Source organism: Vitis riparia, chromosome 12 (genome assembly GCF_004353265.1).
Source record: "Vitis riparia cultivar Riparia Gloire de Montpellier isolate 1030 chromosome 12, EGFV_Vit.rip_1.0, whole genome shotgun sequence".
Lineage (NCBI taxonomy): Eukaryota > Viridiplantae > Streptophyta > Magnoliopsida > Vitales > Vitaceae > Vitis > Vitis riparia.
The window spans coordinates 18,064,414-18,091,903 of NC_048442.1; the positions used below are offsets into that span (position 1 = coordinate 18,064,414).

The 27,490-nt window shown below is 34.2% G+C and overlaps 2 protein-coding genes and 1 long non-coding RNA gene across 3 annotated transcripts; 1 reads left to right on the plus strand and 2 right to left on the minus strand.

The window, feature by feature from the left end:
* Positions 1–1,597: 1,597 nt before the first annotated feature.
* On the minus strand, positions 1,598–5,629 carry LOC117925832 (2-alkenal reductase (NADP(+)-dependent)-like). The gene is made up of 6 exons (XM_034844939.1): positions 5,082–5,629; positions 4,821–5,001; positions 4,550–4,716; positions 2,355–2,437; positions 2,110–2,236; positions 1,598–1,979 (listed from the first exon to the last, which is right to left on the minus strand). Exons 1-6 carry the CDS (start codon positions 5,352–5,354, stop codon positions 1,725–1,727), a joined length of 1,086 nt encoding a protein of 361 aa, XP_034700830.1. The 5' UTR covers positions 5,355–5,629; the 3' UTR covers positions 1,598–1,724.
* Positions 5,630–18,337: 12,708 nt separating this feature from the next.
* On the plus strand, positions 18,338–19,146 carry LOC117927387. The gene is made up of 2 exons (XR_004653324.1): positions 18,338–18,699; positions 18,794–19,146. It is a non-coding gene; the product is annotated as an uncharacterized LOC117927387 (long non-coding RNA).
* A 106-nt stretch (positions 19,147–19,252) lies between these two features.
* LOC117927386 (autophagy-related protein 8C-like) lies at positions 19,253–22,302 on the minus strand. The gene is made up of 6 exons (XM_034846894.1): positions 22,206–22,302; positions 22,039–22,098; positions 20,417–20,472; positions 20,281–20,333; positions 19,655–19,773; positions 19,253–19,556 (listed from the first exon to the last, which is right to left on the minus strand). Exons 2-6 carry the CDS (start codon positions 22,073–22,075, stop codon positions 19,456–19,458), a joined length of 366 nt encoding a protein of 121 aa, XP_034702785.1. The 5' UTR covers positions 22,076–22,098; positions 22,206–22,302; the 3' UTR covers positions 19,253–19,455.
* Between the last annotated feature and the right edge of the window lie 5,188 nt (positions 22,303–27,490).

Consider the following 27,490-nt stretch of genomic DNA (forward strand, 5'->3'; position numbering starts at 1 on the left):
TGATCACCTGCTTTTCCGGTGAACATTCCTCAAGATGAAGAAGATATGAAGGTTGAGTTGTAATATATGAACCTCGTCAAGGCAAATTGGGAAAAGTAGAGTTCGTCATCTTGACCGGTCATTCTTCCTTAGAGATATGGGTCGACCCGATAGAAAATCACATGATTCTTGGGGATTGAGTTTATGTTTCAAAGTTGCGGTATTAGTTATTAACTTGAAGGTCTTGATGTACATCGTGTCCATATCTCGATTCGAACTATATATAAAATATATTAATTTAAAATTTTTAAAAAAATTATTAAAATTATCATAAAAATAAATACAATTAAATAGACTAAAAAATTAATAAATATAAATAGAGAACATTATGGAATAGATTTTAATTTTTTTAATTATTATCTCATATTAAATATTAGATAAAACTAATAAAAAATATTTTATTATAAATTTGTTTGAATTAAATATTTTAAAATTTTAAAATATATATATTTCCAACCATAAAAAAAAAAAAAAAAATTGTGAATCAGCTTTAAAAATATAAATATCATTTATTTTCAATCAAATATATTCTAAATAAAAATGTTATAAAAAATATTTAAATATGTATATACATATTTAATGATTCTATACATTAAATTTAAATTTTTATATTAATATTTATATTCAATTTAAATATTTATAATTATAAATATTATTCTCTCTGGAACACCCATTTCCCCACAGTTTCGGTCACAAAGCTCACTTTCATCTGCATGACTGCAACAATAAAGAAAAAATAACCCACAACCGCCTCCCCCTCTTTCTTCTTTGCTGCCTTTCCTTTTCCTCTTTTTCCTTCTTATGGCTTCTTCCGCGTACTCATAGCCACCCTACTTCTCCTTTTCTTCCTTTTTCTTTACTTTCTTTCCTTTCTTGTCGTTTTTCCTTCCTTACTGTCCTGGCTATCTACCCACATTGGCGTTGTCGTAAAGCATATTTGCCAAATTTGGAGGAGCTTTAATATTGGGGGGCATGGCCTCAAGATGGCTTTTATGAATTCTTTGGTTGTGAAACGTCTCTATTTTTAGAGGGAGCAAAAGGGGGGTTCATGCAGGGCATCCTTTCCCCAGCTATCGCCCAATTCTCTTTATTCACAAGTGTGAGATAAAAAAAACATAGGATTTTGGAGTTGCTTGGATGATGGGTGACCATGGAAATATGCTTCACGTTCTCTTACCTTTCCTTCTTTTTGTATCTTGTCATTGAATTTTTATCTTAGTGATGCATGCATCCCCCCTAGTGGAATGACAAGATTATAAAATTTACCCCAAGTATAAGCCTAGGGTGCAAGAGACAAGTGCAGGAATAATAAGATCATACATATGTCTTAAAGTATAGGGGTTGGTGACTGAAGGAAGGCAACATCTACTGCAAAAGCACTTTCAGATTGGAATCAAGTTGTCCCTTCTCCACTATAAGGTTTAACCCCTGAGAAAGCTAAGTGTACATGAAATGAAACTCCTCAGCAGCACCACAAACTATAGCTTGATGTTTCTTCATTTCCTTGTGAAATCAGGCTACTTCCAAGATTTTCAAAATATCATATGAAAAAAATAAATAAATAAAAGGCTGGAATATTCAAATAATAACATTCATTATCATTTCATATGAACCAACAAGGCTTGGAAATCCAGATATAGATTCAATGCAAACACGGAAAGAACATAGTGTCGGTAAGGATAAAATCATGGCTTAACTTGAATGACTACTTTTCCAATGTTAGAGCTAGTGAACATTGATCCCAAGCTCTCAATGAAGCTCTCCATCCCACAGTAGATTTTGTGTTTGGATCTTAGTTTCCCTTCTTTTGTGTAGGTCTCCATCTCCTTTGTAAAATCGTCAAACCGATCCAGATATGAACCCACCAAATACCCTTCCATTCTCACTTCCTTTCCCACCATATTCAGTAGATTCCTGACCCCTTCTCTTTCTGTCCAAATCTGCATAAAAATGACTAATCATAGTCAAAAAACCAACCAAAAATACTGCTATAGAGGTGGAAGAAACGCTTTTAGCCCTCTCAGAATTACTCCCAAACCAGCTCATATTAAACTTGAGAAGATGATGTACCTGATTATATTGAGATATCATTCCACAGATTGGTATCCGGGCATGGAGATTCACATGGTTGAGGACTGCCTCAAGCATCTTACCACCAACATTATCAAGGTACAGATCGATACCATTAGGGAAATACCTGCATTATTCAATGAATTTCATCCATTCAGCCATGTCAATTGATGTTTACAGTAAAAATCTACATATTTGGCCATGCCTGGACAAGTTATAATTGGCAAATTCATACGAAGTCTTACTTGCTTAAAGCAGCATCAAAATCTGTTTCTTTGTTGTAGTTGAATGCCTCATCATATCCAAACTCCTCTTTCAATAGTTTCACCTGCATGGAGTTCATTGAAAGGGGAAAAAGTAATCAAGACGTAGAAAGCTGTATACAGAAATAAGCCTTAAACTTCTTTTATTAAGTTTAAACTTATTTTTTCTTTCTCTTCACTTTTTATATCCATTTTTCATCCCTATTCTCTCTCTCGTACCTTCTGTCAAGCTTTTTAAGATCTGATCATTGAAGCCTAAAAGAAGTAAGAAAATAAGAAAACCGCTATTTATGAAGCATAAGGTAAAATAATTAATGCACCAAAAGGGGTGTTTTTATTAATGATCTCCAACATCAGAATAAGAGGTAGAAGAAATCCAGTTTTAGAACTCTCATCAAATCAATTTATTGAAGAAAATTACATATTCTTCAATGTCTCACATTCCCAATTAGTATTAATATCGTATAGAATATTTCCTAAGTTGATATACTACTATAATATTAGATATTTTTAAAGAATAAAGAAAGTTATTATGAATATCTTTATAAACATTCTAGATCATAAAAGGAAAAGGCTATGAGATGAAGATAGGCTTATGGTAGATAAAGATGTGAAGAAGGATGAAAACATCGGTGGAATAATAGGACTCGTGGTTTATAACGTAAATATAAGAGTAGGGAAATATGAGATGTTTCGAGAACACAACGGTTATATCTAATTTATATCCTTTATGATGTTGTTTATAATATAGTGAAATGATTCTCTCCGATTCATGAATGTAGGCATCATTTGTCTAATCACGTTAAAACCTCATATACCTTTGTACAAATTGTTTTACTTTTGTATTCTTGAACCAACATTATTTATATTAAAACTTCCACTTGCACAACAAGAATCAACCCAAATAATGAGGACTCGTTGCTTTCCCATAAACATTATAATTTGCCGTGCTTTGGAAAGCAATAATTCTCTCACGTTATGGATTCAAATAGGACAAACCTCAACCCTAGTAAAAACTCAATTGAAGAAGGGTGGGGATGATTCATGAGCCAAAGTACTTCAACTTAAATTTTAACAAACCTCTAATTATCCTTGCTAGCTAATTAACTTTTAAAACTCATACAACTTAGAAATTTATATATATATATATATATATCTTGAAAAACAATAAAACCTCTATGCTGGAGTCTCACAGGGGATGAATGGATGGTCTCAAAGGGTTGGGTAATGGGAGACAACACGTAGCGTGGAGCCTAGAGGCCACCCGTTGCTTCAATTGGTGGAATAAATCATTATCGTAGAGGATATTTCTCAGGGTTTTTTTGCAGGGGTAATTTAAATTTTTTTAAAATATTAAAATAAATGTTTTCTCAAGAATACCTTTAAAAGATTAATTTTATTAGTCTTTTACAAGATTTTTACTAATACACCAAACCTATGATTTGACATTTTACGAAATGTCTCCTTTATTTACCAAGCAAGTAAGAGAGCATGTGAAGGATGGTGATAGAAGGGAAGGTGAGGACGGGAATGAAGCCAACGAACTCAAGATGGTGATGACCCATTGAAAGGTTGAGGATAGCTAGAGGGGTTGATCTACAAAAGACAGATGTCACAAAAGTTTAGTTGGCCCATTTCTCTCAATGATTTCCACTTGGCCTGCTTCTCGCAGTGAGTGAGTGGATGGTCTGGGTTGACAAGAGGAGAATCTGGAAAGTAGTAATAGTGGGAGACAGCAGGTGGTGGTGGAGTCCAGGAGGCCACTCCTTGCTTAAATTTCACAAATCTCAATGATGAGGCAGATGTCGAACTAGATGTATGCTCGAGCCCAAACGAGAGCGTGGGTCAAGTGAACTAGCAACAACAACCCAATAGTGTTCTCTCTTTCCCTTTGTCGGCTTGTCCTCTAGTGCAGTGCAGAGAGGTTAAACATCTCTAACACATGCCCAAACACCTAGAAAATAAACGAGGTAAAGCTAAAAAGATTCCAAATGCACCGACAGCCTATCCTTGTCTGCTACACATGTATTATAACTTATAACTAATTAACTACTTATGAAAATAATAATAATGTCAGCATATTAATTAAATAAAAATCTTAGAAAAAAAAATTAAGACCTTGTTTGTTTGTAACGTGAAAATTTAATATTCCTCGTTCTCTCTCTTTGTTATCATACCTTTTCATCGGTCCCGGTACTGCCCACGACTCTACAGCCTTTGAGTTTAGCCAACTGCCCGGCGAATATTCCGACGCCACCGGCGGCCGCCGAGATGAATACGTTGGATCCCGGCTTAGGGTTCCCAAGCACCTCAATTCCCACCCATGCTGCAAACCCAGGAACCCCTGCCAAGCGAGCCACGTTGCAGGTCAGGTCAGGTCAGGTCAAATCTGGAATTTTACCAGAAACGCTAGTGCCTAAATCAGTTATTTCACGTCCCAAGGCTTACCAAGAGAGCTGAGATAAGCCGGAAGTTCAATCCCGGCCGTTGGATCAATCACTCGCAGAAAGGTAGGCGGTGCGATGCAGTACTCCGCGAATGGGAAGAAAGGGTTCACCACGATATCACCCGTGGAAAATTTACCATTTTTTGACAGAATTACCCTCCCGACTCCAAATGCCGTTATCACCTGCTTTTCCAATGCAAACTAAGAAAAAAAATCCACAAAATGAATAAGGATATGAAAGTTGAGTTGTGTAATATGTGAACCTCGTTAAGGGCAAATTGGGAAAAGTAGAGCCCGTCGTCGTGACCGGTCATTCTTGTTCGGAGATACGGGTCGACGGAAATCCAAAGGAGTTCGACGGCCACGTGACCGTCGGGGATAGAGTCGGCGTCGAGCGATAGTTTTGTGGTGCGGAGTTTGAGGTGATCGGACGTCGGCACTCCTTCGGCGGCGTAGGCTGACATTACCCATTCCCGTGACTCCACCACGGTCGAGTTCTCACCACCACAACCGCCGACACCTTCGAGGCCAGTCATCTCCCACTTTCTGGGATGAAACTACTGTTTGTAACCCGGTGGATGGTCGGAAACACCTGCAGAAAAGGAACTCGGGTGTGATACTGGAAATCCACCGATGAAGAAATGAGGTTTGAACGGTATGGCGCGCGCTACGTAGTGGGTCAGGATGTTGTTGGGTGCCGGCAGAAAATGATTAAAATGGAAGAGAGCTACAGAAACCAAAACCCTCTTTCTCACGCGCCTTATGGGAGAGTGGCTGGTCCGTGTGGCCCGTGTGGGAGGGATTAGGCAGTATTGAAAATGGAAGATGATGACTTTCTCTGCGGTCTTCTTGGCAGTGGGTTAAAAAATGGACTTCTTAACTGCCTGAATACCCTTAAAGTCTCTATTCTCTCTTAAAATCGCTTCCAAATGGGTTTTGAGTTAGGTGATACTCACTTCCAAGTATTAGAAAGTGCTTCTAAGCTCCCTTAAAATCCAAGTTAGGTGACATTTGGTAGAATTGAAAATTAAGTACTCAAAAAAACCTTACTACAAAATTATAAGTTATGAAATTATAAATAATGAATTAATAGAAAAGATTTGGCTAAATGATAATGAAATTAATCCAAGTGTGAAATTACAAATATAACATTATACTTATCATATAACATCTAAGCATTATCATGGTTGAAAATGTCGGTTTTTTCACTAAAATTTTGTCAAATTTTCGTGTTTCGGGCATCGACGATACGAAAGAGGGTGGCAAAATGTCGATGAAAGAGACATCCAAAAATTTCACCAAAAATCGTCAAAAATCGATTGGAGTAGAAAAATCAGAGATTTTTTGAAAAAATCGCCACCTATTGCAAAAAATCTACGATATTTCAATTTGTTTCGTCAATATTTCTCCAATTTTTTGAGAAAATCGGCGCCTCCAGCTGCTGATCCAACGACTCCCAACTTCCCCATGTTAATCTGACAATTTAGATTTGGTCCAAGTTCCAACAGCAATTTCATGTGCATTTAATGATCCAAATTGAAGTTAAATGTGATCCAACGGCCATAATTGAACCCCAATGACTATGTGATGATCCAATGGTCAGATTTCGTCCAAATTTTTATCAAATGGCCAATTATGTTTTGCAACAGTAAAATGAGATTCCAACAACTATTTTGGTCCAATTTTTTTTTTTCTATAAATGGCTCATTTTTCACCAATTTCATCCACATTTCATATTTAATTTCTTATTGCTCCCAAGATTACTTATTTTGTTTTTAAGGTACATTTGTTTTAAATTTTAATTATTTTTTAATTGAAGTGTAATTAATTAGTATATTATTTAATTTTCAATTTTATTTATTTTCTTTTCAATTATCATTAATTATTACATCAATGTTTTTTTTCTTTTCATTTGTAATTAATTAGTACATTTTTTAAATCTTAAATGAATTAGTAGATTTTCATAGACTAAATTTAGCTCAGTTAATTTATTAACTTAATTAACAATATTAGTAGCTTCCCAATTTCTTCAATTTTTTTTTCTTTTCAATTGTAAGTAATTAGTACATTTGAATTAATTAGTACATTTTTTAACTCTTGAATGAATTAGTAGATTTTCATATAATTAATTTAACTTAGTTAATTTATTAACTTAATTAACAATATTAGTAGCTTCCCAATTTCTTTATTTTTTTTTTCTTTTCAATTGCAATTAATTAGCACATTTGAATTAATTAGTACATTTTTTAACTCTTAAATGAATTAGTAGATTTTCATCAAATTAATTTAGCTTAGTTAATTTATTAACTTAATTAACAATATCAGTGGCTTCCCAATTTCTTCAATTTTTTTTTCTTTTCAATTGTAATTAATTAGTATATTTTTTTAATTCTTGAATTAATTAGTAGATTTTCATCAAATTAATTTAGCTTAGTTAATTTATTAACTTAATTAACAATATTAGTAGCTTCCCAATTTCTTCAATTTTTTTTTCCTTTTCAATCGTAATTAATTAGTACATTTGAATTAATCAATACATTTTTTTAACTCTTAAATGAATTAGTAGATTTTCATACAATTAATTTAGCTTAGTTAATTTATTAACTTAATTAACATATTAGTAGCTTCCCAATTTCTTCAAAAAAAAAAATTATTTTCAATCGTAATTAATTAGTACATTTGAATTAATTAGTACATTTTTTAACTCTTAAATGAATTAGTAGATTTTCATACAATTAATTTAGCTTAGTTAATTTATTAACTTAATTAATATATTTTTAGCTTTCCAATTTCTTCAATTTTTTTTTTCTTTTCAATTGTAAGTAATTAGTACATTTGCAATAAGTTTGATTGACATGATTACTAGATTTGCAATAAGTTTATTTTTAATTACTTGTTTAATTTAAATTTTTATTCAATTGTAATGAAATAGTATATGTTCAATAGATTTGCAATGGCTAGTGGAAGTGGAAGTGGAGGTGGAGGTAGAGATGGAGGTGGTGGGAGTGGCACGTTCGGTTGAGATTTAGCTTGGAAGTATTGTTCACCATTAGAGGGAAACCAAAATGGGAAAATTTGTAATTTTTGTGGGTTGGTGATGAAAAGTGGAGACATTAGTTGATTCAAGTATCATTTAGCGCATAGAGACCCGAATAACAATACCAAAAAGTGTCTTTCAGTTACACCCAAAGTGAAAGAAGAGATACAAGAGATGTTACATGAAAAAATTAAAGCAAAAGCAAAGAAAACTGCACATATTAGAGAGATCTGAGCTCAATTACGTGGCACTATGGGGGTTAGGCATACACATGTCATGTATGAGGGTGATGATGATGATGATGATGAAGTGTACATGTATCCAGCAGATATAGACCTGGATGAACCGGATGCTTATCGAGAAGCGATTTGTGCATCGAAGGCAACAAAATAGGAGTGACAACAATATGAAACTCTTGTAGGAAGCAAGCGTAAAATAGGGGAGTCGTCACGCCCTAGTGGTGCACCAACAATGCGGAAATCTCAAAGTATGCGATATTCAGACCCATTACCGCCTATTACACCCTCCATCTACAAGTCTCCTATAGCAAAACAAAAAAATATTAAAGATATATTAAAGGGTGGTTCAATTAAAGAAACAATGGGAAGCTTAATAAGCAAATTCTTCATTTATGATAGCGTCGCGCCCAATAAAGCAAACTCTCACCATTTCAAGAATATGATTATTAGGGCACAATAAGCAGGTAATTTTTAAGTTCTCAAATTTTATATTGTTTCATACCTTGAGTAGGTGTAGTATTTTGTGTTATGTTTTAAATATTTCTTACATATGATTTGTAGGAATGGGAATCGAGCCTCCATCTCCATATGAAATAAAGAATAAGTACTTGGAAATAGAGTACAAAGATATGGAAGCTTATGTGAACCAGCAAAGAGAAAAATGAAAGACATATGGTTGCACTATAATGTCAGATGGATGGACAGGGTCCACAAGATTAAACATAATTTATTTTATGGTCTATTCAAAAGGGAGTGCGGTGTTCCTTAAGTTAGTCGATGCATTCAACAATATCAAAAACCACAAATACATATACAAGCTATTGAAGAATGCTATCAAAGAAGTCGGGGTAGATATTGTGGTCCAAATTGTCACAGATAACGAGTTAGCATTCGTGAAAGCAGGAAAACTATTGATGAAGAAGTTTAACATATATTGGACCCCATGTGCAACAGACTACATCGACTTAATGTTTGAAGACATTGGAAAAAAGACCTAGGATTGCAGAGGTGATACACAATGCTCGTAAGATAACTAACTTCATTTACAATCATGGTTGGTTACTTGCAAAAATGAGAAAGTACTGTGGTGGAAAAATTGTTCGATCGAGAGCTACAAGGTTTGCTACAAACTATATTGCTCTTGAAAGTCTTCTTTAAAAAATGGTTGATTTGAAGAAATTGTTTATGAATGATGAATGGGCACTACACAAGCTTAGTTGGATAAACATTGGATGAGATATAGAGAAACTAATGTTTGATCATTTGTATTGGGATAGAGTGAAACATGTTGTTTCATACTTTGAGCCACTATACGTGGTGCTTCGAATCATAGATTCAGAAGTTGTTCCAACAATGGCGTTTGTGTATGAGCTTATGCAAGTGACGAAAGAGAATTTCATTCATCAACAAGTTAGCAATTGGATCTTCAAAGTACTCAAAGATCGTTGGGATAAAACATTAAAACATTCACTTCATGCAACAGGTACTTAATTTTCATCAATTGTTGCTTTGATTTTATTTCATTTTCTCTTACACAATACTAATTCTACATAATTTTATTGTAGCATACTTCTTGAATCCAAGGTTTCAAAATAGGCGTGGAGTTGGTAGTGATCTAAATTTAATTCAAGTAGTTCATGACGTGTTTGCTAAATTAGATCCAAATGTTGAATCGATTGGTCAATTTGGAAATGAGGTAAAAAAGAAACTCTTATGTTAGCCCAAGGGTTCTCCTAATCGGGTTTTGATGATAACAAACCATGGTTAAGTAACTAATTGGTTTAATGTTTAAAAATCTCAGGTATAAATTCGAAAATTCATCAAAGGACCAAATGGATACAAGATCGAGACGCTTGGAAGACTTGAGATCATAGGAAACTAATGTAAGATGAATGCATGAGTGCACTTAGGATTTTCATACGTTTTCATGCATCTTAGAAAACTCGGTTTATTCTTTAAAACGTCGACTTCATTAAAACCCAAGTTTTTAACTAATTTACCTTAGGCAAAATGTTTCAAAATTGGCTTAATAATTTACTTAAAGACCTTGCCTAAGTGTTAGAAAAGAAAGGAATCAAAAAATAGGTTTTTCAGGGCCAAAAAGGCTCAAACGGTCGAGGCTATGGCCAACCGGTCAATCGGTTGAGGTCGTCTGGTAGAGGACCGGTTGAGGAAGGTCAAAAACCTTCTCTCTCTCCCAATAGCCTTCTCTTCCCGGTCGAGGTGATTCTCTTACCGATCGAGGTCCGGTTGAGGCAACGGTAACCTGTCATGCATTAAATGCTCCAACGACTAGTGAACCGGTCGACCCCTAACTCGACCGGACGAGGTTGCCTTTTGTTGATTTTGACTCCCGAGCTTAGAAACCTATAAATTGAGAGCTCCACTTCATTTATTGATAAGAGAACACTTTCATTCAAAGCCCACCTACCTGTTCTTGATCAAAAAGCTCTCATTTCTTTCATAGTGCATTAAATCACCACTTGCATATCCTTTAGTGCACTCTTGTTGTCATCCTAGCTTTGTCTTGTATTTGAGTCATCTTTAAGCTAGGTTGAGTGATTATATTTTGTAACAATCTGAGTGTTAAAGCCTTCAAGAGGGTTGAATCTTGAAGAGGTTGTGTAAGAGCCCATTGGAGCCGAAATTCAAGTGTAAGAAGATTGGAAGCTTGGTTGAAGCTTCAAGTTAGTGGAACCCTCACTCTGTTAAGAGGTTGAAGAGAGTGGACGTAGGCAAAGAAGTGTCGAACCACTATAAACCTGAGTTTGAATTCTCTAAACTCTATCTCTTTACTTTGCTTATATTTTGTTTAATTTTTTTGTGATTGAAAAAATTTTAAAAACCCAATTCACCCTCCCTTTTGGGTGTTTTTCTTAACTAAACATAGTCTTTGTTTTCTCATCTTATTTTACTCAAATCTCTTATTTCATTCATCATTTTATTTGAACATTTACTAACAAATATGATATTAACAAATTAAATTATGAATACATAGCTTGTGCTTTTTCGAGATGCAAATAGATGATTCGGTGATCGAGCAACGGTTGCATCAAGGTTAACCATGGTGCCCGATGAGTACTATTTCTTAATAGAAAAAAAAAATTGATTATTATTATTGTAAATTCATCACATAAGTATTTATATAATTATGAATTCCCTTACAACTGAATGGTGGCTCATGTATGAAAATCAAACAACTACATTGAGAAATTTGGCCATTAAATTTCTCTCACAAATTGCGTCATCTTCTGCTTGTGAGAGAAATTGGAGCACGTTTGCTCTAATCCACACAAAGCAACGCAATCGTTTGGCTTACCCCTGACTGCAGCAATTAGTTTTCTGTTACTATAATATGAAGCTAAAGTTATCTAATATGGAGGCAGAAAATGATCGAGTTGCTGAAAAAGATTACTTTGATCTTCTTGACATTTCAACCAAAATGGGTGAAGAAGAAGATAATCGGTTATTCCAATGGGTTAGGCCTATACACTTAGATGATGAAGTTGGTAATTCTGATTCACGAATTGTCGCTCATGCTTGAGAATTTTGAGTTGATGTTGAACGTGTGTTGTCCAAAGAAGTTCATAGTGAAAGTTTTAGCAAATATATTGAGGATTCATTTCAAGGGGCATTGAATTCCCACTAGGATGTTAACACCACAAGTGTTGGCCAAAGTAGTAAACCTAGTGCTGCAGGTAATTCTGCTTCTGGTCACGATGGTTCAAGATGTGGAACTAATGATGGAAGTGATAACACAGGAGAAGATATTAGGGAACGCCAACAAAGTCAATATCCAATGAGTCAATTCACTTGTGAAAATGATTTCACGCATTACACACAAGATGAAGACCATGGCTCTAGAAGAGTTGGTCCAAGTATAGGAGCTATTGAGAAGCCATACAGAGAAAGAGAATGGACGGTGACTCCATATAATGAGGAGTTACTTTTAAAGAGTTTTGAATTTATGAGTATAGAAACTCAATTTAGTGACTCCTCTAATGAGGCTAACGTTTACTCTCCTTATGTGATGGGTGATGGTCAACCTTCAAGTTCAACTGATGAAGAGTATGGTATGTCGAGCTACCCTTCTGCTGCACAAATGTCATACCAAGTTCCATATCAAATGTAAAGAGGATTTGACATGAACACATGGGTCAATCTCGAGTATCCTATCCATGTAGAAGTAGTGGGCAAGACTCAAGAGATATATGCATGGCATGTTAGAATTTTTAACTGATATTATCAAGGCTCAATGAGTTGGTACCAATATTGTCTCCAATAACAAGACGAGGTTCTTTCATCTACCAATTTCATTGAACCACATCGATCCTCATTTTGGTACTAAAGGGTCATTGCAATGTAATATGTACAAATTATTGATATTTAATAAAATCAAGTATTTCACGAAGCTTCATAATGAGTGTACAATTAAAAAATTCACATTTCTTATCGACCAACATGGTATAATTACATATAATATCGCAAATCATGTCATACATATATCAAAATCTTCAACAAAACAACTTTATATTGTCTATTATACTTCTAATTACATTGTTATGAGGTTTTTCTTACATTTCCATGAGTTTTGATCAATTTTTTTTTTCAAAATATCACCGATATTTCTCCGATATATTTGTAAAATCAAGTTATCGATATATTCGTAATTACCAAGATTTTCATCATTGAGCATTATCCACAATATCTCATAGAAATAAAAATATATATTCTAAGTGAAATGCTTAAATTGTTATTTCATAATACAATTCCACATATTATGGTTAAAACTATAAAGAAATTATTATTTTCTTTTATAGAAATATAACAACTATTTTTTAACCCTCACTTATTTCGAAAGTAAATATAAATATTTAAAATTTTCTTTCTAGTTTCCTTTTTAGAAAAAAAAAATTGACATAAAACCTTCCTTCAACTTTAAAATTTTAGTTATAATAAAATTAATTAAGCAAATTTTTTATTAGTTATTCTATTTTTATTTATTTTTAAAAAAGGTTCAATTTTCATTTAAAAAATTAGCATGCTTCACATAAATTTACTAGTTTTGTTACTATATTTTCTATTTTAATTATAAATAACAAATAAATTATATATAGATTTATGATTAAACATAATTTAACTTTACCTTAAAAATATTTCATAAAACTAAATAATAAACAAAAAGGGAATGTTAGGAAAATCATTTTACACCAGGAAAATGAAAAAGATAAAATATATATATTATGGAAAAAAAATTAAAAAAAATATTATGGAAAATTTTAAAATATTTTTCTAAAAACATAAGGAAAGTTTGTGAAATTGCATTTATTAACAACTTAAATTTATTTCTTTCAAAATTTTTATGGTTAGGGACTAAAAGATTTTCCATTCAACAATTTTTACGTAATATATAATAAGAAAATAAATAAAAACAAATTATAGAATAAAAATTATAACTAGCGTTATAGACAATTTCTAACTATGGTATAAGCAGAATTGTCAATTAACAATTTTGTAGAATTTTATGGCTAGATTTTATATAGAATATATTTCATACTCTTATGTTCAAAAAAAATATTTTATCATAACAAAATAATTCATAGCAAAAAGTTGTGACTAATTTATTCTTTCATTTTTATTGTTACTAAATTATTATGTTAGTTTTATGACTTTATAGTAATTATTTTACTTTATGAAAATATAAAAATATTGTTTCTCATAACAAGAACCTATGTAGAAAAAAAAAATATTTATTTTATTATATTACATAAATTCTAGCTATTTAGAGAAGGAAAGTATATATTTCTATATGTTCTAGATGTAATAGTTACTTTGGTGGCATGAAGCGATATGAAAAATAATTTGGGAAGGATGTTTTAGGTATAAAAAAATATTATTATTTTTAAGAAGATCTAATAAAGTCATGGTTTTAAAAACGGGACCAGACCAACTGGTCCAATTGGTCCGATCTTGTCATTTAAGCCAGAAAGTGTTCAAATCGGAATTAGGCCAATTAAATCGGTGGTCCAACCGGTGAACCGGGTAAACCGAACGGTTCCCCTCGAACTGTCCAGTTCAACTTTTTTTTTTTTTTTTTCCCACCGTCGTCATCCCCCACCGGCATGACCCCCACCCCGCGCTGGAAAAACCCCTTCTTGTCATCCCTTGCCAATGGAAAAGTCTCCCGCCGGCAAAACCCCACCCTTCTTCCTGCAAAGCCATCCTCCCACCCCCCACACTGGAAGAAGAAATGAGAATCCAAAGTAGTGGTCAGGTACATTGACTTATAGAGAAAATTGAGGCGTCCATCGGAGAGACGACCAGTTGATCTATAGAAAAAGGTACGACCATTGGGGAAGTTGATTGGGAAGCCGAGCCTTACGACGAGTCCGGAGTGTTAGAGTTGGAATCACCGAAAGATAATATAACGGGAGTGTGGTGGCATTGAGAGAGAACTGGGTTTGGGAGAGAAATGAGAAGCCATGAAAGAAGAAGGAAGAAGAAATGGGGAGGAGTAAGAAGACGAGAGAGCAATGGAGTGAGAAGCCATTGCTTTTCAGAGGATTTGTCCTTTCCTCTTTTACCTTAGGACGCGTTTGGCAATGTGCATTTATTAAAAATTAAATAAAAATAAAATTTTAATTTATTAGAATAAATTTAAGAATTTCTAAATAATCTTTTTTTTTTAAATAAATAATTAAAAAAATTAAAAACTCACATTCTATGTTTTTGCCATTTTTTTTTCTTTTTAAATAGGCATGTGAGTTTTTCTTTCATGATTAAAGAAGAATCATGACTATTGAGATTAATTTAATGATTTTCACATAAAATTTTATTTTTAAAATAATATATAAATTATTATTTTTATTTTTATAATTATTTTAAATTTTAATAATTTATAAATTATATATTTATGACGTCACCGATTCGACCGTTGGTCCGACCAGTAAACCGTGAACTGATAATTTTTTCAGTTCAATGACCAGTCTGGTTCTGAAAACATTGAATAAAGTTTTGGTTAACACAGTGTTCTTACCAACGTCATCAAACCTAATTTTATTTTGTTCATTTCAAAAGCATCCTCTCCACAAGTATAAATAGTTTATAGTAAATAAATATAATATATTACTTATTATAAATGTAATAGTTACTTTGGTGGCATGAAGCCATATGAAAAATAATTTATATATTATTACAATCTAAAGCTATATGAAATATTTAATATACATATTTTAATATATAAAATATGTATGTAAGAAATAAGTTTTAGGTATATATTAAAATATACTCTTAGAATTTGTGGTTGAGGAGAAATAAGTTGGAACAAAGGAAGAAGAAGATGGATGTAAGAAAAAATAATGGGATGGATGTTTTAGGTATCAAAAAAGATTATTATTTTTAAGAAGATCTAATAAAGTTTGGGTGAACACAGCATTCTTACCAACGTAATCAAACCTAATTTTATTTTGTTCATTTCAAAAGCACCCTCTCCACTGGCCCCTCTTGAAGCCCAACCTAGAATCCTGGCCCAAGCCCAGATATAAGGCTAAAAGCGGGCCTCCCTAAAGCCCAATGTACGCTACCAAGTCCAGATGGATCATTATCGGGCTTTTTTAACTTTTGCAGTGATTTTAAAAAATTATAATTAAAAAATGGTAGTTTTGAAAATATTGATAGATTTACGGAAGTTTTGGCCACGTGGAAGGTGTCTTTTGAAGAGACACCTTCCACAATTTTCAAAATCATGAAAGAATTGAATTTAAGTTAAAGGTGTCTCTTGAAGAGACACCTTCCACAATTTTCAAAATCATGAAAGAATTGAATTTAAGTTAAAGATGTCTCTTGAGGAGACACCTTCTACAATTTCAGAAAATTTGATTTATATTAAAGGTGTCTCTTGAAAAAACACTTTCCACGTGGCAAAAAATCCAATATACATCAAAGGTGTCTCTTGCAGAGACACTTTCGACGTGGCAAAAAATCCAATATGCATTAAAGGTGTCTCTTGAAGAGACACTTTTCACAATTTGACAAATTTAAATGTTTTATGAATTTGATTTTAAAGCTAAAGATGTCTCTTGAAGAGACACCTTCTACAATTCCTAAAAATTTTAATTTATACCAAAGGTGTCTCTTGAAGAGACACCTTTTAGAATTCCAAAAAATTAGATTTATACTAAATGTGTCTCTTGGAAATACACTTTGCACAATTCCACAAAATCCAATATGTATTTTATTTGTGGAAATGATTTTAAAGCTAAAGATGTCTCTCTTTAATGTATGAAAATTGTGGAAAGTGTCTCTTCAAGAGACACTTTCAGTATAAACCCAATTTTTTTTAAATAATAGAAGGTGTCTCTTCAAGAGACACCTTCAATATAATTCCATTTTTTGGGAATTGTGAAATGTGTCTCTTGATACCTTCCACAATTTTAAAAATATTGGGTTTATACTGAAAGTGCTTGTTCAAAAGACACTTTCCACAATTTCCATTCAAACAGTGGAAATTTTTGAATTTATGTTGAAGGTGTCTCTTCAAGAGACACCTTCCATAATTACAAAAAAATGGAATTATATTCGGACGCCTTTCATAATTTTTAAAAAATTGGGTTTATACTGAAAGTGTCTCTTCAAGAGACACTTTCAACAATTTTTCAGTGAAAATTTCGAATTTTGAAAAGGGAATTTCTTCAACTAATGTATGTGGATTGCCTATTAAAGATCAACATACCTTCTTGCAACAGTTGAGAGCAATGAAACAAATAAAAATATTTCTTATTTGTTTTTAATTTTAACAAAAAAAAAAATAGTATTTTTTATTTTTTATTTTAACAAATAAAAAGTGAAGAATCTCCTTGAATTTAAATTTAAATTTCAATTTCAATTTCAATTATTGCAGGTACTAATCTAATCAGGTTATTATTTTTTTATTTTGTTGCAACCCCCATTTGATTCCCAAGTTTTTGGGATCCCCGTTTGATTCCCAAGAAAATCCATCCCCCATTTGCTTTCCGGGAAAATTCATCCTCCTTTGATTTCCGAGAAAGTCCATGCAAAACCCCCTAAAAAAACAAACAAAAAAAGGCTTTTTTTTTTCTCCGTGCTTTCTGGATCTGTCCAGGGGTCTCTTTGCTTTTGTGCCATTGGATTTAAATTTCACAAACCCTAAATCCACGATTTTTGAGCCACGCTAAAAAACACAACCTTTCTCCTCAAATCATGATCACCTTTCCCCTCAAATCATGATCAGATTACCAAATAGCTTATGTTTTTTTATAAAAAAAAATTGGACAAATACCTTGTGCGCGGGCTGGGCTGGTAGGAAATATTGGGAATTTTTTTTTTCAACTTTCCCACACTTTCTTGGCAACCAAACAGAATCACAACAAGCCGAACCACAAAAAAAATTAAAATTTTCTCCATTATTTTTAGTCTACTCATTTCATTGTAAAAAAAACAAAAACTTTATTTTTTTTACAACTTTCCCACACTTTCTCGGTGACCAAACACAACCACACCACCAAATATAACCACAAAACTTACAGAAAACACCGGGGGCAATGGTTTCTCAGATCTGCACTTCACTTCCTTCCTATTGGTGTTGAGGCAAGGATCTCCACCCCATGATCAGCGTGAGGGATAATGGGTTTTCGGGCAGAGGAGTTTTGATGCAGAGAAGAAAAACGGGAAGGGAAGAGAAGAAAAACGGGAAGGGAAATGGAAAGGGGGGAATGGGTTTTCATATCTCATCCTACGTGTTCAAAAGTGCCGTAGATTTGGAATTATTTTCCAAACTATGGTATTTTAAATATTATTTTTTTTAATAACAGTATATTTATCAAGAATCCGATCATTATCATACAACTGCGGAATAGAATTATAAATGGGCAGTCCCTGGTTGACAATGATTAGCGTTATCACCTCTAAACTTGGAAAGAAAACAGCTAATTTACATGTCTACTTAGTTTTTCTTCCAATAAAGATGCTTTATTTGATTAAAAAGATACTGAAAATGCAAATTTGGAAAAATGACCTCAATCTTTTAAAAACATGAAATATAACCTTTTTGAAGAAAAATTTAAAGGTTAAATTGTCAAAATAGTGTCTTATATGCAATTTCAATACATGGAAGGTTTTTATGTGAATATGGGTATTATTTCATCCCTTTTAATCAAATATTTAGGTATTCACCACCACCGCCACCGCCACTGTCACTCCTCATTCACAAGGTACTCTCTCTCTACCCCTCTCTCTCTCTCTCTCTCTCATTGCCATTTCTCTGTCTAATTCATTTTCTTGTTCTCCTTTGAAACAAATTTTGACTGAACAAACCAAAAGAATCCCCTTTCAAGTAAGGTTGCCTCCATCTCTTTCGCAGTTTTCACATCGAAGTTCCATTTTTGGTGTGTTTTTCTTCTTAGAATTTGATCGGATTTCGTCTGATACATGTTTGACAGCATATATTATGAGGTTTCTTTTCCCTTGATTGCTTTGATGATTTGAGTAATTTGAGTGAATTGGGGCTTCCATGGGTCACCTTTGAAATGATCTGTTGTTCAAAATTTTCCTCTTCAGGCAGTAGTACTCCAGGAGATTTCATTGCAGGTGAAAGGGTTTTCTGGAAAAACAGAATCCCCAATAGTTCACATCAGATTGCATTGTGGGTAATGAATAGATTGCTAATTGGGCGTCTCTGTAGGTAGAACAATATTGAAAGAATTATGCGGGTGACATCTCCGATTTGGGAAGAAGAAACTGGGGAAACTGCTAGTGAAGACTCCGATGACAGGGTCACTACTAAGAAGAGTAGCATGGGCAAGAAGATGGCACATGTTAAGGCTATAGCTTCAGTGGGACTCTACAAGGCCAAGGTGGTTGCAGTTGGGGGAGCCCGCAAGTTCAAGACAGGTATCTCTACTGGAATCAAGTGGATCAAGAATCAATACAGAAAAAAATTCTCTTCCGAATCCAAATGAATCGGCACATTTCACATTCTGTAGACTTGTTATTGAATTTCAATAACCACAAGCATTATTTTTTCTTTCTTCACCATTCAACTGTCACAAAAACATAAACACCATAATCATAATTGAAACCAAGTTTCCATAATCAAAACAATAAAAACACCAATCTCATATCCTACCACAAGCATAAGAGATCTAGTGTATGAAGTAATTCCATTCATTTCAGCAAATCCATTTGAGATGACATTAGATCAATAAGAGAGTATTTGAAAGAGTATAAATAAGTTGTTCCAGAAGGAAGTGTCTGAGAGTAGGGAAGAGAGAGCATCATGGAGAATTTACAACTAACCTAAATTATTTCGTCTTTACGGGTCTTATTCACATATTTTTGGCTTGATTACATTATAAGTGAACCAAATGTGTTCTCCCCACTGTAGGTCATGTAGAGAAAACCATCTTCATCCTTGTTTTCCTCATAAATTGCAGACATCATAGCCGCTAAAACAACAGAAACGTCACCCATAAGCACCAAACTTAGCATTCAGACAATGTTAGAACAAAACTTCAATACAGGGTGAAAATGGATTTTATCTCACCAGTTGGCGGCAGAATGTTCTTGATAAAAATGAATATCGCCTTCTCAGGACTGAGCTTAATCCTCTTCCGGACAACATAAACAAACTGGCCAACAGTCAGATCCGCAGGAACCAGGTATCTGCATTCAAACCCCAAAGAAAAGATAAAGCACATAGCAGAATTAGAAAATACGGAACCCCCATTACATGAATAGAAGCTGGCTATAAGCCTTCAAATACTAGACAACCAAATTATAATTATTTTTTGAAGAAATTAAGCAGAAAAGAAATATCACAATACCCCAGATCTAATTATCAAAAGCCCCATTGCCTTCTACTGGTAACAAGTACAACATCGACAAGAGGCACACTTGAAATTATTTTCAATTGCAATAGATGACAAGATGCTATTATGCTAATTGGTTCCAAGAAGCATCCATCACAGCGTGTAAGGACATCCAGTTGATTGAAATAGCACAATAATCTTAGCATGGAAGTGCTTTGACATCATACAAAATTGATAGATTGAGGACATGAGCAACTTTACAATGATAAATAATGCTCGAAAAAGTAGATAAAAAGAACTTCCAATTGCAATACGGGAACTAGATTTGCACAGTCACAGCAGAAGTCAAGAGAGCACTAACTTTTTCTTATCAATGTCAGGAATGTCACTCTTTTCAGCCCTTTCCACAATCACCTGCATACAGCAATACATACATCATCATTTAAAGTTAAATAGAAACACAAACACAGAAACTAAAAAAAAAAAAATATCCTAACTGGTATTCTGTCCGGATACTTCTCTCTGATGCGAGCAGCTTCTGCCTGCCTCCTTTCTGGCATGTAGAAAAGATTGAAAACCAAATGCACTAAGTAATTTGAGCATATGTATCAACTAAATTTCATAGCACAGGAAAATACATCTCCATCTCTTGCATAAGTCATTGGAATTTTATTTTTTTTTTCAAATAAAAATAAAAGAAAACTTTCATAAAGAAATTCTCGTAAACAAAGCCTTAAACATGTGGCAAATTCTTCAACTTGGTTAAAAGCTTTGCATAGATGATCAGTATGTACAAGATATATACATGTACATCAAACACATACCAACATACCAGGAAGTACAAATTAAGTAACTGAGCAGGCTTAATTTCTCGTGGGTCAGTGAAGCCTTTTACAAAAATTAAATGATGCATTTTTTATTAATAAACCAAACAAGCTCATCGATGAGCAAAGGGCATGAGGATTGGAAACACTTGCAGAACTTGATTTGCAATAAGGGATCATCAATGCTATAATTGATTCTAGGAAAGTACTAAGGAAAGAAAAAAAAATACTAATAGAATTAATTTTCTTATCATTGGTTTGCCTATGGATAATATGGAATAAAATTAAATACAATTCAACTTAGTTAGAAACTTATGCATTTTCAGATTATTTTATTTTTTATATAGAAGGGTTAAAATAAATTAAATGAGTTTGAAGTAAAACATAAAAATAATTTATTGACTTTAAATATATCTTTTATTTTCCTTCACTTTTTCTTTCCTTCTATTTTTCCCTCAAATTTTCCAGGAATCAAACATAGTCTAAAATGTCAAAAATAAGGAAACTCCATCATTCAAATCTACTATTCGCAAGCCTCAACAATGTTATAAAGCTCAATAAACAATCAGGTACTGACAAAGATGTTGCAAAGCCACTCATAAAAATTGCTTTAGATTCATATATCTGAATGATAGTCTGTGTTTATGATTCTGCACATCAAATGATCAGACTAGAGCAAACTATGATTCATAAAATCGAATCCAATATGAGAAATAGCATCAAACCCACTCATATAATTTGTTGTTTATCACCAAGTAATTAAAGTCAAGAACTTTCCATATTGTTAATTAAGACTTTAAGGAAGAACAAATCAACATGGTGGCACAGATTGCTAACCAACCAACCAGACCCATCATTGGTTATACAAATAATTTTGGTTATGCCACTTAGGGCTTTGCTCTAACAGTAGCTATTATACCATTTGCCCTGGTATAGTGAGAAAATTAAAATTAAAGATGCAGATTTTGATTCCTATTATATTTCCACACATTCTCATCAACCAAACAAGGCAGAAACTACGTATAACAACAAACTAAATACACAAGAAATCACAATTCTAACAGAAACAAACATGAAAAAGAAAACAAAAAAGTGAAATTCCAGGTACTCATAAGCCTATTCAGAAAAATCCATTAACATTTTGCCCAAAATACAGCAAACCGAGATCATTAAACCTAGGGTTCCTCAAGATCAAACACCCCAGCACAAATCCTATTAATTTAGAAAAAAAAACATCCTTAAAAAGGAAAAATAAAATGAAAAAAAGTAATAAATAACGGTAGCATATTACAGACCGAGAGGGTGCTCCATCTTGAATGAGATTTTGGCCATGGCAACACCTGTACGGATTTTTTCTGTTGTACAAGGAAGAAAAGAGGAAAAGGTTATTAAATTTACAGTAATTGTTTCTAGATCGGTAGAGAGATCGATCAAGAGAAGAAAGGGAAGAATTTTTGCATACCAAACTCAGAGAGAGAAGGGGAAAAGGACGAATTGTCCTGCACGGAAAGGAAACTGCCTACAGTTGTAAACGCGGGGATAGTTGCTTAAAACGACGTCGTTTGAAACAGTGCATGAACTGAATTCATTATGCCATCTTTTTGAAATAGGACACCAGCTAAATTAATTGGGCCAGGCTTTCCCAGCGTGAATATTGATCCCAGGGCCCAACCCAATTTGAGTTCTGCTCCCATCTTGGCCTAATTCAAAGCCCATCAGGCAATGGAAATGCCTCTTTGGGGTGGCAAAATTTGATACTATCCGCCAACATGAATCAAATTTGACATTTTTTTTAGGGTTTTTTTAAGGTGGCAAAATTTGATACTATCCACCAACATGACTCAAATTTGACATTTTTCTTAGGGTTTCAATTAAGTATAATTAGATTTTGATTAAATTTAGGAAACAAGTAGTTTTTAGGTGAATTTGTATGGTATAAATTTGATCTTAATCCATCTATTTACATTGAATAATCTAATATAACTATTATTTAATTCACATTTGATTTAGTTAAAATTTGATTTTGATACAAGACAAACTCAACCCACCAAGACGAATAACCATCGATCTCAAGCAAATTGCTATCAAAGTCTCCATCAATTCAACGCTCCAATGGAGCCAAACCAGTAGGGAAGAAACCCTATGTCTCCAATCATGCGCGTGTACAGCTCAGGTAAGGAAAATGCACCAAAAAGCAATCAGGGCCACCCCACCATGGCCCAAACCCGCCTCGATCAAGGTCACACGCCCCACAAGGGGTAAACAAGGTTCTAGTCCTTCAAGTCCTGTCACTTCCCTGAGCATGACCAACCATTGATCATTTGGCTAATGGGTGGCGTTTTTCTAAGCGTGATATGTATGCACATTGGCCACCATTTTAGACTACTTGCAGCCAAATTGATACATTATCAAAGTAGGCCACACCATTTGGGTTCATCGCAACCCCAAAACACCAGGCCCCCCACCTCCCCATTGACGTTTCACACTCTTCAAACACATAGCCACATTGTTCATTGCAATGTAGTAGCCCCCACCATGCCCTAAACTTCTTTTAAAGCCCACCTCTCCTTGTTCTTTTCATATATTAAAACCCACTTCTCCATGCTCCTATCATCTCTCCTTCAATCCTTTTTTTATCATCACTATGTGAAGTTACTCTTATAAAGTCTCAACAAGGCATTTCTCCATTCTCCTTTCTCCTTTCTCCTTTCTCCATATATATTGACATGGCCCTTAATAAGGTGGTGTTCAACCAGAACAAGAAGGATCAAGACATGGGCTGTTTCTATACGGAATCCAGGGAAGAGCGCAAGATGGAGGAGAGCTCGAGCTTTAGGAAGAGGAGTGCGGGCATGGCAAAGGAGTATAGGTCGAGATTTTACATTCTAAGGAGATGTGTTGCCATGTTACTATGCTGGCACAAGTATGCAAAGTAGTATGGTCAGATATTGTTGATGTATCTTAATTGTTCACCAAAAGTATTTGAAGTACTTTTTCTGATTATAATTCAAGCAAAGATATATAGATAGATGTGTATGCTGTGTGTGAGTAAATGTCAAGACTATGCAAGGCTTTTTCATGTGAAAAGAGTAAAGGGCATGATAATTAGCTTTCACGGGAAAATAGTTTTGTCTCCGGAGTAAGGTCATAAAAGCCAAAAATACTGATGGTAGATTGTACTCCAGAGCCATTGAAGGAGCCAGCAACGTACCCATGGCCTGATCTCAGCGACCCAGAATCCATTTGTGGAGTAAATGTGCACGTGCATGCACAACTCTAGTGGGTGGGTCTCTGCTGATCTTCATTTTCAGTGTATTTTCTTCCTTCTTTGAACAATGTGTAGAGTTTGTTTTTGAGTTACAGGCCGGTTAGTACTTGCTAAGAATGGAGATGACTCCAGCTCGATCTACCCTATTTTTTCACTAGAATAATGCCTTTGTGTAATGTGACAGCCAACTTTGAAGTTGGAATCAAGGAGCATGTTACCTCAATTGCTCATATAATGATTTGACTACTCTTTAACACATCTCCATATTCATCTTTTTGGCTCCTTTTTTTCTGAAAGTATCTAGAGTCCCTTCTTTCGATTTGGTTCATTCGAAGTGCACGGGTGAAAATGATAGAGAAAAAGCTGAATACAGTGATAGAGATGATTACTACAAACCAGCACATTTTTGTCAATACTTCCACAGTATTTTCTTACTTACCAAGACTATTAGAGTCATCCTAATTATGAGAAGGATTTCAGCTAAGAAGGAATCTGATCACAGTAGAGAATTTGAGGGAAGCATGCGCCCAGCAAGAAAATCACGCCATGTTTGTACTGCTATTGAATGATTAGTCCTTGATATTGTATCAACTATGATGTAGATTTAGATTTAGATTTGATCTTGGTTTGATTAGTCTCTATATAGTATCAACTAGGATTAGATTTTGATCTGATTTTAGCTTTGTTTATGATTTTTTTTTTGTTTTTCACCCATGAAAAGGAAGCTGAAAGCAAATGTGTCCAAAGAGAGAGCCCCCACCATGGGACTATGATATGACATATTGGACTAACAGTTTAAACTTTAGTTTATCTCAAGATTGATTCCGATATATCCTTTTTTTTCCCTTCAGCTTTGCCCTTTACAACTCTTGAAAATTTCTCCCACCTCCGAGGCCAATAATTCAGAGTCATCATATCTAGTTTTGTCCTCAATTTAAGAGTCTAAAAGCATTATCTCAAAAGCTCCTTGGATTTCTTTACACTTGATGAATCTTGTGTTCTGAGTCTTCTGACAAAACATCCCCCCTCCCATCCTCGTGTATATCATCAGTATCATAATGGATAAAATGTCGCGAAATAATGCAAATAATGCTTCGTTTGGTTGCCAAGAAAATAGAAGAACATTATTTGTACTTTTGTCGAATCACTATTCCAGATCTCCTTGTGTACATGATTACAACTGGATGGGGATTTTTTGCAGCAGAAATTAATGGTTAAATTACTGCAAGAAAACACCTCAACTGTTAGGAATTTACTAGAAAGATGGTGTGGGGCATTGAAAAAGTGTTGCATAATCATGAGTAAAATCAATCGAAGCATGTGCCATAATCACCGATTTACCTGTCTGGATTAGCAGGGAAGAGGAAAATCACGATCAACTCACATGGGGAAGGACAAAGGAAGATCTAAAGTGCCTGATTTGAGTTGAATGGCCCCTTACATTTTCAATAGCAGTGTTTGAAACAAGGCCAACCCCAATTCCCATGAATCTTTCTCCAAACAAATTGAATGCAGATTGCAGACAACAAAATGAGAAAAACAGTAACATATTCACTAGTTGGACGATTAATTGAACCCCTGAAATACCAAAATGAATCAAAATTTAGACCTGTAGGGGACCAAGCTTTCTCAACACAGCAAAGGGTGTTGTTTTGATCTCAAATTTTGAGAAAATAAATGCTGATTGAACAGAACCAACATCCCCTCTTCGCCCCACCCCATCACCCATAAATGCAAACATTTAAAGCTCCAGATTTGTCTCCGTGAGCTTTTTCACGAATCTTGTACCTCCTTAAATTAATATTCCAACTTCCTTTGTTGTTGAGTAGTTGAAGCATTCAATGTTACTTCTTTAATGCCACCACCATCTGCTATATTTCCCTCACTTTCTTCTTCTCATAATAAAGCCCATCTCACTCTTTCTATGGCATGATAGCATCTCTCCCAACCCCAATTCCCACATCCACATTGCCTTGCTTCTCCTCTCCTTTTCCTACTTCTTTGGGTTAATATTTGGAAATTTGAGGATAAATAGTATATGCAACTTGCTTTATTTGCAAACCCCACCAAAGAATTGCTTTCTCTTTAAAGATGTTTAGTTAAATTTTATGGGTTTTCTAAATCCATCATGTAGTACTGTTTGTTTCTTGTTAATTGTTTTATGATCTTCATTTTTTCCTTCTTGTCTGGCTACTGGGTTTCTTCTGTTAACAGATGCAAAAAAGGTATGGAGACGTTGAAGCCAAACATCATGATTGGATTCGAGTTCCGTGAATTGGTATTACGGGATATTGGTGCGGTTCAATAAGAAAGCAGCGCTCGCAATCTTTTTGAGTTCTGGTTTTTGATTGAGCCGTGCCAATATCACGTGCCATTGCTTTTGATCATCTTTTGTACCTTTCTCTGTCCCATCAATGGATTCAAAGGTAGTCCCTCTCGTGTTTGTTGGTGTATTTTTTAAACTAAATCTTGACGAAATGACTTATATTGCCTCCTAGTAACAGTGGCAAGATTTTTAGGAAGATTCTTAATAAGGGTTTGCCAAATCTTTCTGCCTACTTTCCTGTAACCCTTCTGTTATGGTGCATTAGCCATTGTTGTTACATTACATACATATCTCTAATCACTTTTCAGGATACAATTAGGAAACTATGGAGTCTGTAGGAATGCTTCATGTTTCAGGTTATCAAACTTCCACACAGGACAACACCTCTACAAAGGAGATAAGCAAAGACTATCTATGCAGCCCACAGCTGGGATATAACTCTAAAAAGCTAGTCCATGTGTTTTGCAGGCACATTTTTTGGGCTCTACTTTTGTTCACTGTTTGCTTTATAATTTGCTTTCAAACTTGAAATTATGAAAAGTTGAAAGTTGAAGCTGCGAAGAGCTTTCTTACTATTCAATTTTGTTCTACTTTGGGGGGTTTTGGACATTTGTGCAGAAGATGTCAATGTAACTGTTGTAGCTATTTACCATGTTTGGGACAAACATTTTGTAGAGATGTATGAATGTTGGTGTTTGGACATTTGGTAGTTCATGGTCCATAAATCTTGAGAAAACTTGATTTCTTTGCTTGAATTCCCAACCCAACTTTTGATTTGGTTTCAGCTTTTGAACCTGCCAACTCCATTTTTCTGCTAAGAAAAGTGGAACAACACTTCCAATCTCATTATTAAGGACAAGGGAGGCACTTGGGTTTAGTTGTTTGAGCATTTTACTTTTTGGAAACCAGAACTGCAGAAAACAGAACAGGAAAATTTTTGTTTTCTTCTCTTTTCTTGTTTTGGATTGTCTCAGCAACCATTTGAAGTGTAATTAACATTATTCCTATGTCCCTATTAAAATCATCCTGGTTTCCAATGGCATACTCTGCAATTAAGTTCAGTACTTGCAGGAGTATCAGATTTAATACTGAGGTTGGGAACTGCTGAATCCTCATTTAAGAAGAATAATTTTGCCCAGAAGGTACAACCTCA